Genomic DNA, 13,670 nt, shown 5'->3' with positions numbered 1-13,670 from the left:
GTTTTTCTAAGAGAAAGAATCTTCTAAAGAAAAACAGAATTAGAAAAAAACAATGAACGACTCACTGACTCCAATAATCCCTATCATTACTACGTTCAATCTTAAAAGTTGTCTTTTTACTCCAAATAATAAATGTGGGTATTATTTTATTGACAATAATGAGCATAAACTCTATTATTCCATACCTACTGTTCCTTATATTTATTGTATTGAAACTAAACTCAATGATGTAATTATGACCTACTGTGTTATTAAAAATACTATTGCTTATACTTTAATAAATCAACCAAAAAAAATTCTTTTACTAACAAAAGAAGGAAATAAAAAGGTTTTTGAATGTAGTGAATCTATTATCGCTCTTGATAGTTATCAAAAGTATGTCATTGCAATTAGCTCAAACTATCTTTTTTATCTTGACACTAATGAAGACAGATTTAGAAGTACAAAACATCGTCCATTAACTGGATGGAAATGGATTGGTGATTGTGTAATAACATTAACCCAAATGAAAAAAAGTATTATTTATGAAACATATCAATTATGTGAAGCATTACATCTTATTCAATCATTAACAATACCAACTACTTCACAAGAAAAAATATCATTTGATGTAATTAAAATTCGAGAAAGTTCATGGATATTTTCTTATCAAGGAAATAATAAAATTGCTCATCTTATTGAAATTGGTCCACAATTAAAACGTGTATTAGAACTTCATGTTCCTGTTAATAGTTATGCACAAGTGGCAGTTACTGGAGGTTTATTATTAATTATGATTAATTCCATTGGAGTATTATATGAAATAAATAATACAGCAAATAAGATTGCTATTGTTAAACTCCCTCCTTTTTCATTAAATAATCTTAGGATTAATCATAATCAATTTATTAATTTTAATGAACAAACTATCACAACATTAAAAGCAGACTTTGCTTTATTGTCACAAAGTCTTCTTCCAGCAGAACGATATTCGTTTTTACTAAGACATTCAGCTCCACAACGTGTTCTCCAAAATGCATTATTATCAATTTTTAATGATTTTGCTAAAGGTAATATTGATTTTGAAACATTAAAAGATATTTTTACTATTTCTTCAGAGTCATCTGCTATATCATCTGCTTTAGTAGATTGGAGACCTGAGCCACAAGTGTATTGTTATGTTATGATTGAATTTATATGTTCTAATAAAACAAAAATACCACCTCCAGTGTATTGCCGGTTGATAGAATCATTAATTAATGATGGACAAACTTCAAGACTATTAATGTTACTTCAATACCACATTATTCCTGATGATGAAATTGTAGCATTACAATTAGTTAGTATGAGAGAAAAATGTGATTTTGCATATCAATTTGCTATGGATATGTTAAAAAGAATGAATAAAAATAATAATCAAATATTACAAATATTAATTGCAATTGGAGACTATGCAGAAGCATTAATATTTTGTATAAGTCATAAAGTTCAATTATCAAATCATGATATTACTAGTTTATTATCTCAAGTAAAAAACCCAGTTTTATTATTTCAATTGAACCAATATTTGCAAAATAATAATACCAATTAATTTGTACGTTTTTTAATTTACTCTATTTTTCTTCTATTTCTTTTCTTTAATTTAAAGCCATTTAACTTCTTCTTTTCAAAAATTAAATAAATTAGTAAAAAAATGAAGAATAAAACTAATCAACCATATTATGCTATTCGAGAGATTTGATGTAAAAGTTCAGTTCCATTTAACATTTCAGTTGTAGCATAAATAATTCTTTTATTTGATTTTTTTGCAAATTGACTAATATTAGTATATTCCATATAATTACCACCTCCAAGCATAAATAAAATAACATCAGTATGTTTATGTCTCTTTTCAGGAATAAATGATTCTTCCGATTGTATAGGGTCAAAATAATTAAATTCTTTTTCTAAATCTGTTCCTTTTGCATTTGATAATGTATCAACTACAATTGTTGCCGCAACTTTTTTATCTGAAGGAAGTAATTTAGCAACTTTTCCTAACACAGTTCCAACCATACTGGTAACACTAAAACTATTTTCATTATTTTTTTTTGAAACATGAAGATATTCTTGCATTTGTTTTAAATGTTCAATATATTTTAATTCTTTTAAATCGATTTGTTTTTCATTCATTAGTTGGTTTATTTCATCAACTGGGAAATTATTTAATAAACAGACATAGTACAATCTAATAATATCATCTTTATTATCAAGTTTTTTTATTAATTCAAGTAATGCTGTCTTTTCAATTTTAATATGTGACATGATATTATCTTCATACGAAAATAGTAAATCAATCGACCTTTCTTGAATACTTTTTAAGACTGCTTGTGCAATTGTTGTATGTAAATCAATTTCATGTTCTAATTTTTTACTCATTGTATATAATCCTTCATTAATTTGTATATTTCCATTATTAAACAGTCTATTATTTTCTTGTTGTATCATATATTTAACTTGTTCTAGTTGTTTTGTCTTTTCAATAATTGTATCAGCAACATCGGAAATAATTCCTTCTTTACATTGTGTCCAAATGTCTCCATCACTATCAATATATTCAGTAGTATTATTTAAATAAACTTTCATTCCATTCATTTTTTGTGTTTCTTTTATTAAACTTTGATAACTCCATCCATGCATTAATCCTTGTGATAAATCATAATTTCTATTAGAAATAATAAATAAAGTTCGTTCTTTTTTTTCGATGAAATAATGTTCTTCTTTTTTCATAAAGTTCCTAATTTTTTTAACTAATTTTTCACCAATAACTTGTTCAGTTGAAGAATTTCTTGTTCGAATAATAGGAATTTCTTTCATAGTATAAATAATAGTAAATAAACTATCAACAATATAATTTATTAATTTCATTCCCATTTCATCAGAAATTGTTGGATTATTAAAAAGGGAATATGAGTGTTCCATGCTAAAATTAATTAAATTGTATTCAGGTATTTGGAAATTAAAACATCCATTAATAACATCTTTAATTTTATATATCTTTTTTAATTGAACTACTTCTTTTGCTAAATATTTCATTTGTTTTTGACTTAATTCGTTACTAAAACATAAACTAAATGATTCATAAAGTTCATTTTGAATATCTTGACAAATAATTTCAATGTTCTTTTTTGTTGGTTGAATAATATAAATCGCTTCAACATCATCTATTTTTTGTCTTTGATTTTCAATATTTAAAATCATTGTAACTCCATTCTTTCTAAGGTCTGAAACAACAAAATGACTTTCAATTAACTCAGAACAAAATTTATCAAAAACTAATAATTTCCATTTACTTTCTGTAGATTCTAATTGTCTAACTTTTCTTTCAAGGACATTAACAAGGACTTCTTTTTGTTTTTCTTTTAATCCATACACTCCTGATAAGTTCATTTCTTTTGACAATTTTCAGTTAAGAGTGATGACTTTTTTTGTTTATTCTTTTTTTTGTTTATTTCCATTATTATAATAAAAACATAATTTGTTTTAACTTTTTTGTTTTTTAAATTATGAAACAAAAAAAAATAGAATTAAAATGGAGAATATTGTTCAGGAAGTTGTGACTCACGGAACGAACCAAAAATAATTACACCTACTGTTAATACAAGAATAGAAATCAAAATAGCAATACATACCTTAAACCAACCACCCATTTTATGAAAATCTTTTTCTAGTAATTGAATAGTGTGATTTGGTTGAGATATAATGTTATCAGAAGTATGAGTAGTCTTAGTATTATTTTTGAAATCAATTCTTGGGACAATATCTCCATCTTTAGTTGTTACTTTTACTGTTGATTGTTGAACATTACCTCGCATGACATGACCTTGTTCTAACTTTAATTTATTTTTTTCTGTTATTGGGACTGTATAAACAGTTATTCTTACTGTCGCATTCTTGACATTTGAAGCTCCTACACGTACAATTGCCTCCATTCCTTTATTACCTTTTGGTAAATATTCAATAATATTTCCATTCCATAATCTACACTTTCTTTGAATTACTTGAAGACATTGTTCATTATAAGTAACAGATATTGGGGTAAAAACTGTTGTGTCTTTGTTACAAGTTGATACTCTTAACATTTTCTTTGGAGGAATGACAATAGGGATATAATAGCCATAAGAAGGAGCATGAGGATTACATTTATCTTTTGTTTGAGTGAATTCATTAACATTTAATATAGGTGTGAAATAAGGAAACTCAGTAATTCTTTGATTTAATGAAGTTATTTTCATTGGTTCATGGGATGTAATGAGAGATTGAGTTGATTTAATGAACTTTCTATTTGTAGGACTCTTTTGAATAGAATTAATTCGTTTAATCTGTTCTTTCTTATGTAATTTTGGTGGTTCTTTTTGAATAAACATTTCAGTTGCAGTATTTGATTTTTTCAATGTATTTCTAAAGTCATCAATGAACTTATCTGCAGAATTAATAACAAAATCTGATCTTTGTAGAATTTGGCGTAAGTCATTATTATTTTGAATAGCAAAACATAGTGTAACTACAGTGTAGAATAAAATCATCTTGAAAATGAATTTATAATTTTGAGTTTTATATTTTTTTTTTGGCTTTTCTTTTATGTATGTAAAACATAAAATAATTTTAGATTTTTTGTTTTTAAGAACTGAAAAGCATAAAAATAATGAACGAAGACTCACTTATTCTTCAAGAAGAAGAAAGAAGGGATGAAATAACTGAAAAAGAGAAACGCAAGTATTTAATAAATACATTAAAAAATATATCATTAGTTATTAAAAAGTTACAAACAATAAACTCTATAGAAAGTGAAACACAATTTATAAAAGAATTAGAAGGATTTAATGAACAATACCAAATGATTGAAACAAAACTAAAAGGAATTCCAGAAGAAACATCCAATTTCAATGAATCTAATGAAGTAGTAGAATTAGAAATAGAAATAGAAGAATTAGAAAATAAAGTTCAAACAAAATGGAAAATAGAAAATGACAGAAAAGTATTATATGGTACTATTCTTAATAATACTATATATCAAATTCAACCTGTTTGTGCTCCAACAATGAGAATTGATGTAAATGGGGAGTCTATGAAAGATGGAAGTCCAATAAGTTTATTTTATTCAAACCAACAAAAAAATCAGTTATTTAAGATAAAACAATTAGAAATACCTGGACATGAACGTTGTATAGTTTTACAATGTAATCATTCACAAAAATATCTTGGTAGAAAACATAATAAAACTAAACCTGGAACAAAAGTAACACAAACAAATGGAATTGAAAGTCTTGAAGAAAATCATTGGGAATTAGAACCAGTAGGAAATGGATCTTTTTATATTAATTGTGCTCATTGTAATTTGAGAATGGATGTTTTAAGAAAGAATACTAAAGGTTTAAATAAAATTATTTGTTGGTTAAAAAAGACTGAAAATACTGAAAACCAACAATTTTTATTTATTGATAATAACTTAAAAGATAACATTTAATTATCAATTTAATTTTTATTCACATTAAAATAATTCTTTTATATTTATTATGAATTTAAAACATTATTAATTGAATAATGCCTTATTTTTTTCATAATATCTTTTACTCTAGGTGATCTTAAACGAGGTCTACAACCAAAAGAGTTTAGCCTAGCTGGAGCACCATGTATGATACTTTTTATTTTTTATTTTCTTGTTTAAATACTTCCAGGGTTCTATATTTAGTATTATATAATATTATTTTTATTTAAATTAAATTGATTTATTTTTTTTTTTTTTAAATAAAAAATATTCATCAAATTACAATAAATTCATATTTATTGATTTGATAAAAACATTATAAATAATATATTGTTATTGTTCTTATAAAACTATAAAATTATTTATTGATTCTTGTGAAATAAACATAATACCTTCATTTAATTAATTGTAAAAAGAAATATTTATCAAAAATAATAAATCAAAATATTGGAATAATTGAATTGTAACGAAAGTAAATAAAAAAAATAAAGAATAATATAATTGTAACATGAGATAATATTAAAATTAAATTCAAAATAATAAGCAAGTAGATTGTAATGAAATACTTATATAAATAATTTAATAGATAATATGTATATCTTATTTTCAAATTTGATATATTTTTATGAATTTAGTGGTTGGATTTGTATTTTTAAATTAACAAAGAAGTTACTTCTTATATTAAAGAATAATTAGTTTAAGTTTCAACTTAAAAAAATTTGTACGTCTTTGTTGAAAAAATGAGAATTCAACAACAAAGAGTTATTTTTCTTTTAAAATTGCTAAAGTATGAAGAATTTTATTAATTTGTGGAAGTTGAGAAGATAAAAATATATTTTTGAACAAAAAACTCCATAAAATGAAAGAAAAAAAGTTATATTCTATTTATTAACATAAAAACAAAATAAATTAAATTATTCAAGACAAATAAAATTTTTGTTATTAATACAAAACAAATTTTTTTTTATTATGTTATTAATTAACGTAATAAAAAAGAGTTAATTATTTTACAAGAAGATGATGTTGATTTCCATGTTTGTTCATTAGTTTATAATTTGTAACAAGTGTATTAAGTTCTATAAGATCATTTGATGTTAAAACAGAATTATTTTCTCGCTAAAAAATAACATTAATAAATGAAATATTCTTTATAAAAATAAAATACCAAACTTCTTTTAAAAAATACTTTTGTGCATGACTTCTAACTTGAGTAGGTGTTCTTGTCTTAACATACATAGAGATCAAACGAAAATCAAGTGCTTGTCCACAATTTATATTTAAAAATTTAATTATTTTTTCAAAAGATAAACATTCTTCTTTAGTCCAATACCGTTTTGTTTTTTGTGGTTTAATTTCTGTTTTAGTTGAATAAATATAAGGATTCATTTCATTGTCTTTATCTGACATAATAGGAGAATTCTCTACTCTTGTATAATTATTATGATTTTTAGAATCAAGACTTTCTAATATTTTTTTTTGAAATTCATAAATGTTATATACTTGATTAATAAATTCTTGAGTATAAGGCTCTGGTAAATTGAAGTATCTATTTGAATCCATAAGTAATTGAATAATTAGAACTGAACTAAATCATTAAATACCCCCAACAAAGAATATTCTTCCTTAATCACTTTTTAAATTGAATTTATCCAAAGAGTGAAAGAGTAGAAATGACTTGAATTTTTTTCTAAAAATGCTAAAAACTACAATAAAAACTTGTATTAATAGAAAGGGGTTGTTTGTCTTTCGCTTTCAATTCTAAATTAAGATAATTATAGAACAGTCTTAAATAGATGTTAGAATCAGGCTTGATTTATTCTTTTTTTGGTTAACCCCCATTATTTTTGTCTGATTTTTATTCTTTTAATTCGTCATTTTTTATTTTTAAAAAAGAAAAGAACCATTCCGATGATTTTGTCTTTTATTTATTTCCCTTTGATTTTTGTTTGATTTCATTTATTATTTTAAACATTTCTTACCATCAAAAATCTTTAAAATAATTGCTTGTTACCAAATTCTATGAAATATTAATTTTATTTAAAAAACATAAATTAATTTTATTTTTACAGCTTTTGTTTTGTTTTCATTGAGTATAACTTACTCATAGAATAAATCATCATCTCCTTCTTTTTATACTTCTTATTTAATGATTATTATTCTCTTTATTTTTCATTATTTATTTAATCAATTCTGAAATAAAACTTCACTTTTTGAGGATTAAATAAAAAGGAATAAAATTATGTTTTGGTGAAGACATACTCTCTACGTGAGTTTTTATTGAAATAATTATTCATTTCATCTTAACAAAAACAAAGTTTATCTCAACAGATTATTGTTTTATAAATAACTTCCAAATGACTTACTCAAAATATACGAAATTAAATCTTCTCTGAAACAAAATATATAATAAATTTATTCTTATTTTATACTCTAACTGTATATTTGAAATATTAAACCTAATTCAATTTAAAATAATTCATTATTCAAATTATGAATATAACAAATATCTTTTTTATTTCACTTAAAGAAAATAACTACATCATTAAAAATTAATATATATGAGTGTGTGTGTTATAATACATTTAGTTCTTAAATTTATTAATACAAAAGATTAATGAAAATGTCTCAGGTTTATTTTTCATAGATTCATGTATTAAAATTTAATGTCAAGAAAGAAAAACTCAGATAACATTATTTTTAGTACAAACTCAATTAATGTTTTTTTTTCTAAATTGTATAATAATTAAATATTAGCTTAAATAAGTCAAAAAAAAATTATCTCTCTCTCCTTTATGATTTATGACAACTCAATTAATGTATAAATTTATTCAAAAAATTCCTTAATATTCCTCTTTATGAGAAACACAGAATATTTATAGTAAAAAAATTTATTAACTTTTTTATTATATTAATATAAAGTAAACTATTTTTAAGTAAAACAAAACAACCAAAACCTACTAAAATAGAATGAAGTTATTCGTTTTTGGGATAATAATAATAAAAAGATATAGTTTTTGAGAATAAATTACTTACAAGTTATTACTTGAAATGAAAAGCCATAAAAAGTATTATTAAAATAAAAATAAAAAAGATATTTTATTTCACTATATTTCAGAATGATAATGACCTATACTATTATTTATTCAATTAATGTTCTCCTTTCAACCAAAAGTAAAGAAACTACTTATTTTTCCACAAGTTTATTTAGATATTTTTTTTAATTTATCATTAAAATTATTCAAAAATCCAAAGAGGGTTTCAACAAAATTTAAATAATAAAGAAGGAGAAAGTTCATAAAAATTATTTTTTTGGATAATTTTTATTTTCATATATGTCTATGGGACGTTTATTGAGGTGTAGACAATAAAAATATTATAAGAAATAAGAGTCTGAATTATCAAGTATGACTAGGAAAAAAGAAGAAGGTACATCTCTAAATAAAAAGCACTTAAAAATATTTATTAAAAGAAATGAATATTCAAATACTTCTTTTTTTTATTAGTGCTGTACTTGCAAACCCTTATTCTGATCCACAACTTATTGATATTCCAATACAACTATCTACACAATTAAGTACAACAATTACTGAGAAAACTCAATGTACTTCAATGAAATTAACAAGTATTTATACTTCTGCATTTATATTTGACTCAATTAAAAACCATTCTCTTCTTGTTTCATCAAATACTAATAATGTAACATTTTCAATTTTCCTTGAAGGTGCAAATAATCACACATGCAATAAGGTCATTCTTGGTATTCCTATCAAAATAGAAACAAATGTCCAATACAAATTAGTTGTCTATTCAACTGAATTAACTACTGAATTAATTAATATTAATCTTGAGTATGTACCAGAACAAGACGCTGATGGTACTACAGTCACTATAAAAGACCTTCCTTTCTTTAGGTATATCACTATTCCACATTATATTAATGAAACTAAAGATTCTTGTTCAAATTTAGATGAAGACCAAGAATCACAAGGTATATATGGTGATTTGTATACAGTTGACATAGATGAAGACTTACTACTTGAAATTAATACATGTGGATATTCAGATGGATTAAATGCTATTCATGTCCTCTATGAAAATGGTGGTAAGTGTCTTAAATTAGCTGATAGTTATTCTACTGGAGATTTGAAATGTGCAAGTGGATTAGGTGCACGAGTTTCAGTTGAAATTCATCCATCTTCTCCACTTAAGATTTATGCAGGATTTATTGTCCCTTCAGTTAATGACCGTTCATTTTTGCTAAATATAACAAAAATAGGAGATGCAAAAGCAGAACAAAAAGAATGGGAGATGTGGATGTGGTTTGGAATAATTACTGCAGTAATTGTTATTTTCTGCGCCTTTGTGATGGGAACCATTATCGCATATGCAGTAATTAAAAGAAAGAAAGAAGGCCAAAATGATGAAAGAAAACATTTTGGTGCTTACGGTAACCTAAATTAAATAACTGATGGTGAATTATATTATTTCTGTTCGACAACAACAAACCTATATTTTCTTGGTTTCTAGAAGAAAGTTTTAATATTCAAAAGTTTAGTTATAATATTATTCTTCACTTTTTATTTTTTATAAACATATAAAGCAAAATAATATTGACTAAAGTAACAAAGATTTTAGTATTTCTAATTAATTCAATAGACCCAAAGCAAACCATTTGAAACCATCAAAAAGTAAGAATATTACTAAAACTTCTAAAAGAAAAAAATAAAAATAAACAAAAATGTATGCCCAAAAATGGGAAAAATACCTCGTCTTCAAGGAAAAAATTTAAAAAGTACATCCCCACAAAAATGTAACTGAATAATGGAAAAGAATTCCAATTCAATTTAAAGAAAATAAGAACTTATCTAATAATTAGTGGATATGGTTAGCATAAAGAATTTGTATAAAAAGGCTAATATGCCTTTATATTGTATTACTGGAATGATGTTCGATTTTAGTGTTTATTTTTATTGGCTTGTTCTTCCCGTTTTATTAAAAAAACTTCAAGCTGGTCCTATACTTATTGGAGCAGCAGATGCAGTAACATTTTGTCTTGCTGGAGTATTAGCTCCAATAATGGGAATATTAACTGATAAATGGAGAGGTGAAATATTATGTGAATTGGCTTGTATTTTACAAGCACTAAGTTGTATTTTTACTGCTATTTATTATGTTAATAATACTGGAACAAGTGTTTTATTTATATTCTTAATAATACAAGGAATTGGTTTAGCAGCGTTTTGGTCACCAGATGAAACTTTAATTGGAGCGGAATCATATATCGGTGAAGAAAATAAAAATATCTCAAATTTTGCTATGTTAAGTGCTTTTGGTAAAGCTGTTGGATTTTTATTAGGTGGAAGTGCTATTAGTATTTTAGGTGCATCTTATTCATTGTATGTTGCTGCAGTATTACCATTATTTGTTTTTATTATTTTCCCAAGAAAACCAAGATATAAAAATGATGAAACAAATCCAAAGAAAGTATTTCAAAATACTGTTAAGAATAGAAGTCATCCAAAAACTTTTTATTATTCTTCTATTGTAGTGCATTTATTCCTTTATGGTGTAATTGCTATTATTAGTAATCAATATGTAGATTATGCTGATGATCATCATATCCATCTTAATGGTATTTCTGAAGAGGCTTCAGTTTTTGTTGGTGTATTTTTATTTGTTGAAAATGTTGTACAAACTATTACTTTCATTGTTCTTGGAAGATGGAGTTATTGGCAATATAAACAAAGATTTAATCTTCTTGCTCTTTGTACAATGTTAGTTGTTGCTCTCGGTCTTTTATTTAGTCCTAATGGATGGATAGTAATGATATTTTCTGTTCCAATGGGAATAGTTGCTGGATATGAATTACAAGCCAATTTATATTATTCAATTACAGTTTCACATAATCATGGTAAATTTTTAGGTATTAGTGAATTTATTGGTGAAATGACTTATTCATTATCACCTTTTATTTGTGGTTTATTATGTTCTGCATTTGGTAAAACTTGGTTACACTTTCTTAATATCTTTATGTGTTGTTGTGGGATTTTAATTATTTCTATTGTTGCTAGTGTTTATAAACGTACAACAAATATCTTTGGTTTCAATCGTGTTCAATCACCATCTAAAGTTACAATTGAACTTGATGACATATCTAGATCTTCTGCAGATGTTGGTAGGTCGTCTATGGATACTGTAAGAACTTCAACAAGTTTAGATGGTAGTGATATTTATAGAACAAGTATTCTAAAAGTTCTCAGAGATGAGAAAGGCACAATTAATGATCAAACGTCAGTGCCAATTGAAGACACTCCAAATAAACCAACAGAAACACCAGATCCAACACAAAATGATGGAGATGCTATTATTTCTGATGGAGTTGAACCTGTTGAAAATAGCAATAAGTAATTGAAACAAAATGTAACTGATTAAATTTTTTTAAATAATTAATTTCTTATTTTCTTTTTAAAAGAAATAAAAATTAAATTAAAAAATCAATGGTTTTTAAATATCATGTTCTATCTTCATTCCTGTTGCTACCAATACAGTACTTGGTAACTCTTCAACTGGATGTGGTGACAAAATTTCTATTTGTAAAGAAAGAATATTTTGATCTTCTGTTGAAATACCAATATTTTCAACAGTAACAAATCCAATAACATTTGTTGTATCATTTAATACTTCATCAACAGTAGTACAATTTAATAAAGCATACACATCATTCTTTTTCATATCTTGTCTATCTTTTTCTTCAACATATGGTTTTTGAGATGCAGGTTGTCCAATAGGAAGAAATCCAGCATTCTCATTATTTAATGATTTAATTGTTACTACTTTAGCTGATGAACTTAATAATACAGATGAACGTGGGCATAACGGTGATTCTGGACTACATCCATAAAAATAATTATTTACCGCTCGGTGTTGAAGTCGTCTAATAAATGAATTATATTCAATACATAATGGAATTCCTGCAGGTTTATTTACAAATGAAGAAGTCACACAATGATCAAATTGAGATGACTCAATTTCATTTAATAATTGTTCACTATCCATAACATAAACTAAATCAACTTTGAAACTATTAACAACTTTTTTAATTACTTCCATTGAAATAAATGGACATCGAATAATCATTCCACTCTTTTTCACTGACTGGTCTGAATTCATTTTCGTTAAGCAATTAGCTGCTAATAATTCTATATAATGATAATACAATGGGTTTTTATCTTCTATCTTTGTTGTTCCACAGCAATACACTAATGGTTGATTAAAGTTATAATCAAGTTGTGTTGTTGGTGAAAAGGTATTTGATACGACAGTACAGCCAATACATCCTGGAAGCTAAAAGTTAATTTTTTAATTTAAATATTAACAACGTTTCATTATGTTAAACTAGAAATAAACAAAAAAGTTATTTTATAATTTAGTACTTTGCTATAAAATTAATAAATAAAGTTAATAACAAACAGTAATAATATTAGTTGATAAACTTAAATCAACAAACAATGGATTATACCCATATTGAACTTGATAATTTAGTTGATGTAATGCGAATGTTGTTTTACCAGAACGAGCTGGACCAGTAATAAGAATAATTTGTGCTGGTTCATCTTCAGCAAAATGACTACGGTTGTCATTTAAATTATTGAAAATAGAATAATACTCTTCAACAACTGACTTTATTCCAATATAACAACTTTTTGAATTAACAATTTCAACATCAGATTCCTCAATAGCATAAAATGATAACCACGTATTTTGTTGAATAGATTGTGCAGTTCCATTTGACAACTCACATCCATTCCACTCCATCTGTCCTTTTAATATTTTAAATGTAAAATTTTCTCCAGTAATAATTCTTAACTCTTTTCCCTTATTAACATGCACTGTTTTAATATCATTCGTTGAAGTGGTCATCCCTTTTTTTTACGTTTTTGAGTTCTTCTCTTTCTCCCTCAATTCTATATTATTAATATTACTAAATTATAGTTTATAGTTTTGCTTTTTATCATTTTAAGAAAGTATTTATAATTTTATGGTTAAATTAATGAGATGATCTTTTAATTTTTGGGTTTCATCTTTCCTCAATAAACTAGGCGAATTAGATATTCAAAATTTTAAAAGAAACCAGAAAATAAGGAAATGAGAGAAATAATGATTA

At 24.7% G+C, this 13,670-nt stretch overlaps 7 protein-coding genes across 7 annotated transcripts; 4 read left to right on the top strand and 3 right to left on the bottom strand.

Annotated features, from left to right (window-relative positions):
* Nucleotides 1–235: 235 nt before the first annotated feature.
* Nucleotides 236–1,570, top strand: ENU1_104370 (hypothetical protein; the record flags this gene model as incomplete). The annotated part of the gene is made up of 1 exon (XM_008859404.1): nucleotides 236–1,570. One exon carries the CDS (start codon nucleotides 236–238, stop codon nucleotides 1,568–1,570), a length of 1,335 nt encoding a protein of 444 aa, XP_008857626.1.
* A 128-nt stretch (nucleotides 1,571–1,698) lies between these two features.
* On the bottom strand, nucleotides 1,699–3,408 carry ENU1_104360 (Sec1 family protein; the record flags this gene model as incomplete). Its single annotated transcript, XM_008859403.1, has 1 exon — nucleotides 1,699–3,408. The coding sequence occupies one exon, from the start codon at nucleotides 3,406–3,408 to the stop codon at nucleotides 1,699–1,701; it is 1,710 nt and encodes a 569-aa protein (XP_008857625.1).
* Nucleotides 3,409–3,545: 137 nt separating this feature from the next.
* Nucleotides 3,546–4,544, bottom strand: ENU1_104350 (hypothetical protein; the record flags this gene model as incomplete). The annotated part of the gene is made up of 1 exon (XM_008859402.1): nucleotides 3,546–4,544. One exon carries the CDS (start codon nucleotides 4,542–4,544, stop codon nucleotides 3,546–3,548), a length of 999 nt encoding a protein of 332 aa, XP_008857624.1.
* A 119-nt stretch (nucleotides 4,545–4,663) lies between these two features.
* ENU1_104340 (hypothetical protein) lies at nucleotides 4,664–5,485 on the top strand (the record flags this gene model as incomplete). Its single annotated transcript, XM_008859401.1, has 1 exon — nucleotides 4,664–5,485. The coding sequence occupies one exon, from the start codon at nucleotides 4,664–4,666 to the stop codon at nucleotides 5,483–5,485; it is 822 nt and encodes a 273-aa protein (XP_008857623.1).
* A 3,492-nt stretch (nucleotides 5,486–8,977) lies between these two features.
* Nucleotides 8,978–9,967, top strand: ENU1_104330 (hypothetical protein; the record flags this gene model as incomplete). The annotated part of the gene is made up of 1 exon (XM_008859400.1): nucleotides 8,978–9,967. One exon carries the CDS (start codon nucleotides 8,978–8,980, stop codon nucleotides 9,965–9,967), a length of 990 nt encoding a protein of 329 aa, XP_008857622.1.
* A 420-nt stretch (nucleotides 9,968–10,387) lies between these two features.
* ENU1_104320 (transporter, major facilitator family protein) lies at nucleotides 10,388–11,914 on the top strand (the record flags this gene model as incomplete). The annotated part of the gene is made up of 1 exon (XM_008859399.1): nucleotides 10,388–11,914. The coding sequence occupies one exon, from the start codon at nucleotides 10,388–10,390 to the stop codon at nucleotides 11,912–11,914; it is 1,527 nt and encodes a 508-aa protein (XP_008857621.1).
* A 96-nt stretch (nucleotides 11,915–12,010) lies between these two features.
* Nucleotides 12,011–13,426, bottom strand: ENU1_104310 (ATP/GTP-binding protein, putative; the record flags this gene model as incomplete). The annotated part of the gene is made up of 2 exons (XM_008859398.1): nucleotides 12,011–12,850; nucleotides 12,977–13,426. 2 exons carry the CDS (start codon nucleotides 13,424–13,426, stop codon nucleotides 12,011–12,013), a joined length of 1,290 nt encoding a protein of 429 aa, XP_008857620.1.
* Nucleotides 13,427–13,670: the final 244 nt, after the last annotated feature.

This window comes from Entamoeba nuttalli (genome assembly GCF_000257125.1).
Source record: "Entamoeba nuttalli P19 unplaced genomic scaffold asmbl_4474, whole genome shotgun sequence".
Lineage (NCBI taxonomy): Eukaryota > Evosea > Mastigamoebida > Endamoebidae > Entamoeba > Entamoeba nuttalli.
This window is presented reverse-complemented; position numbering and strand designations above follow the sequence as displayed.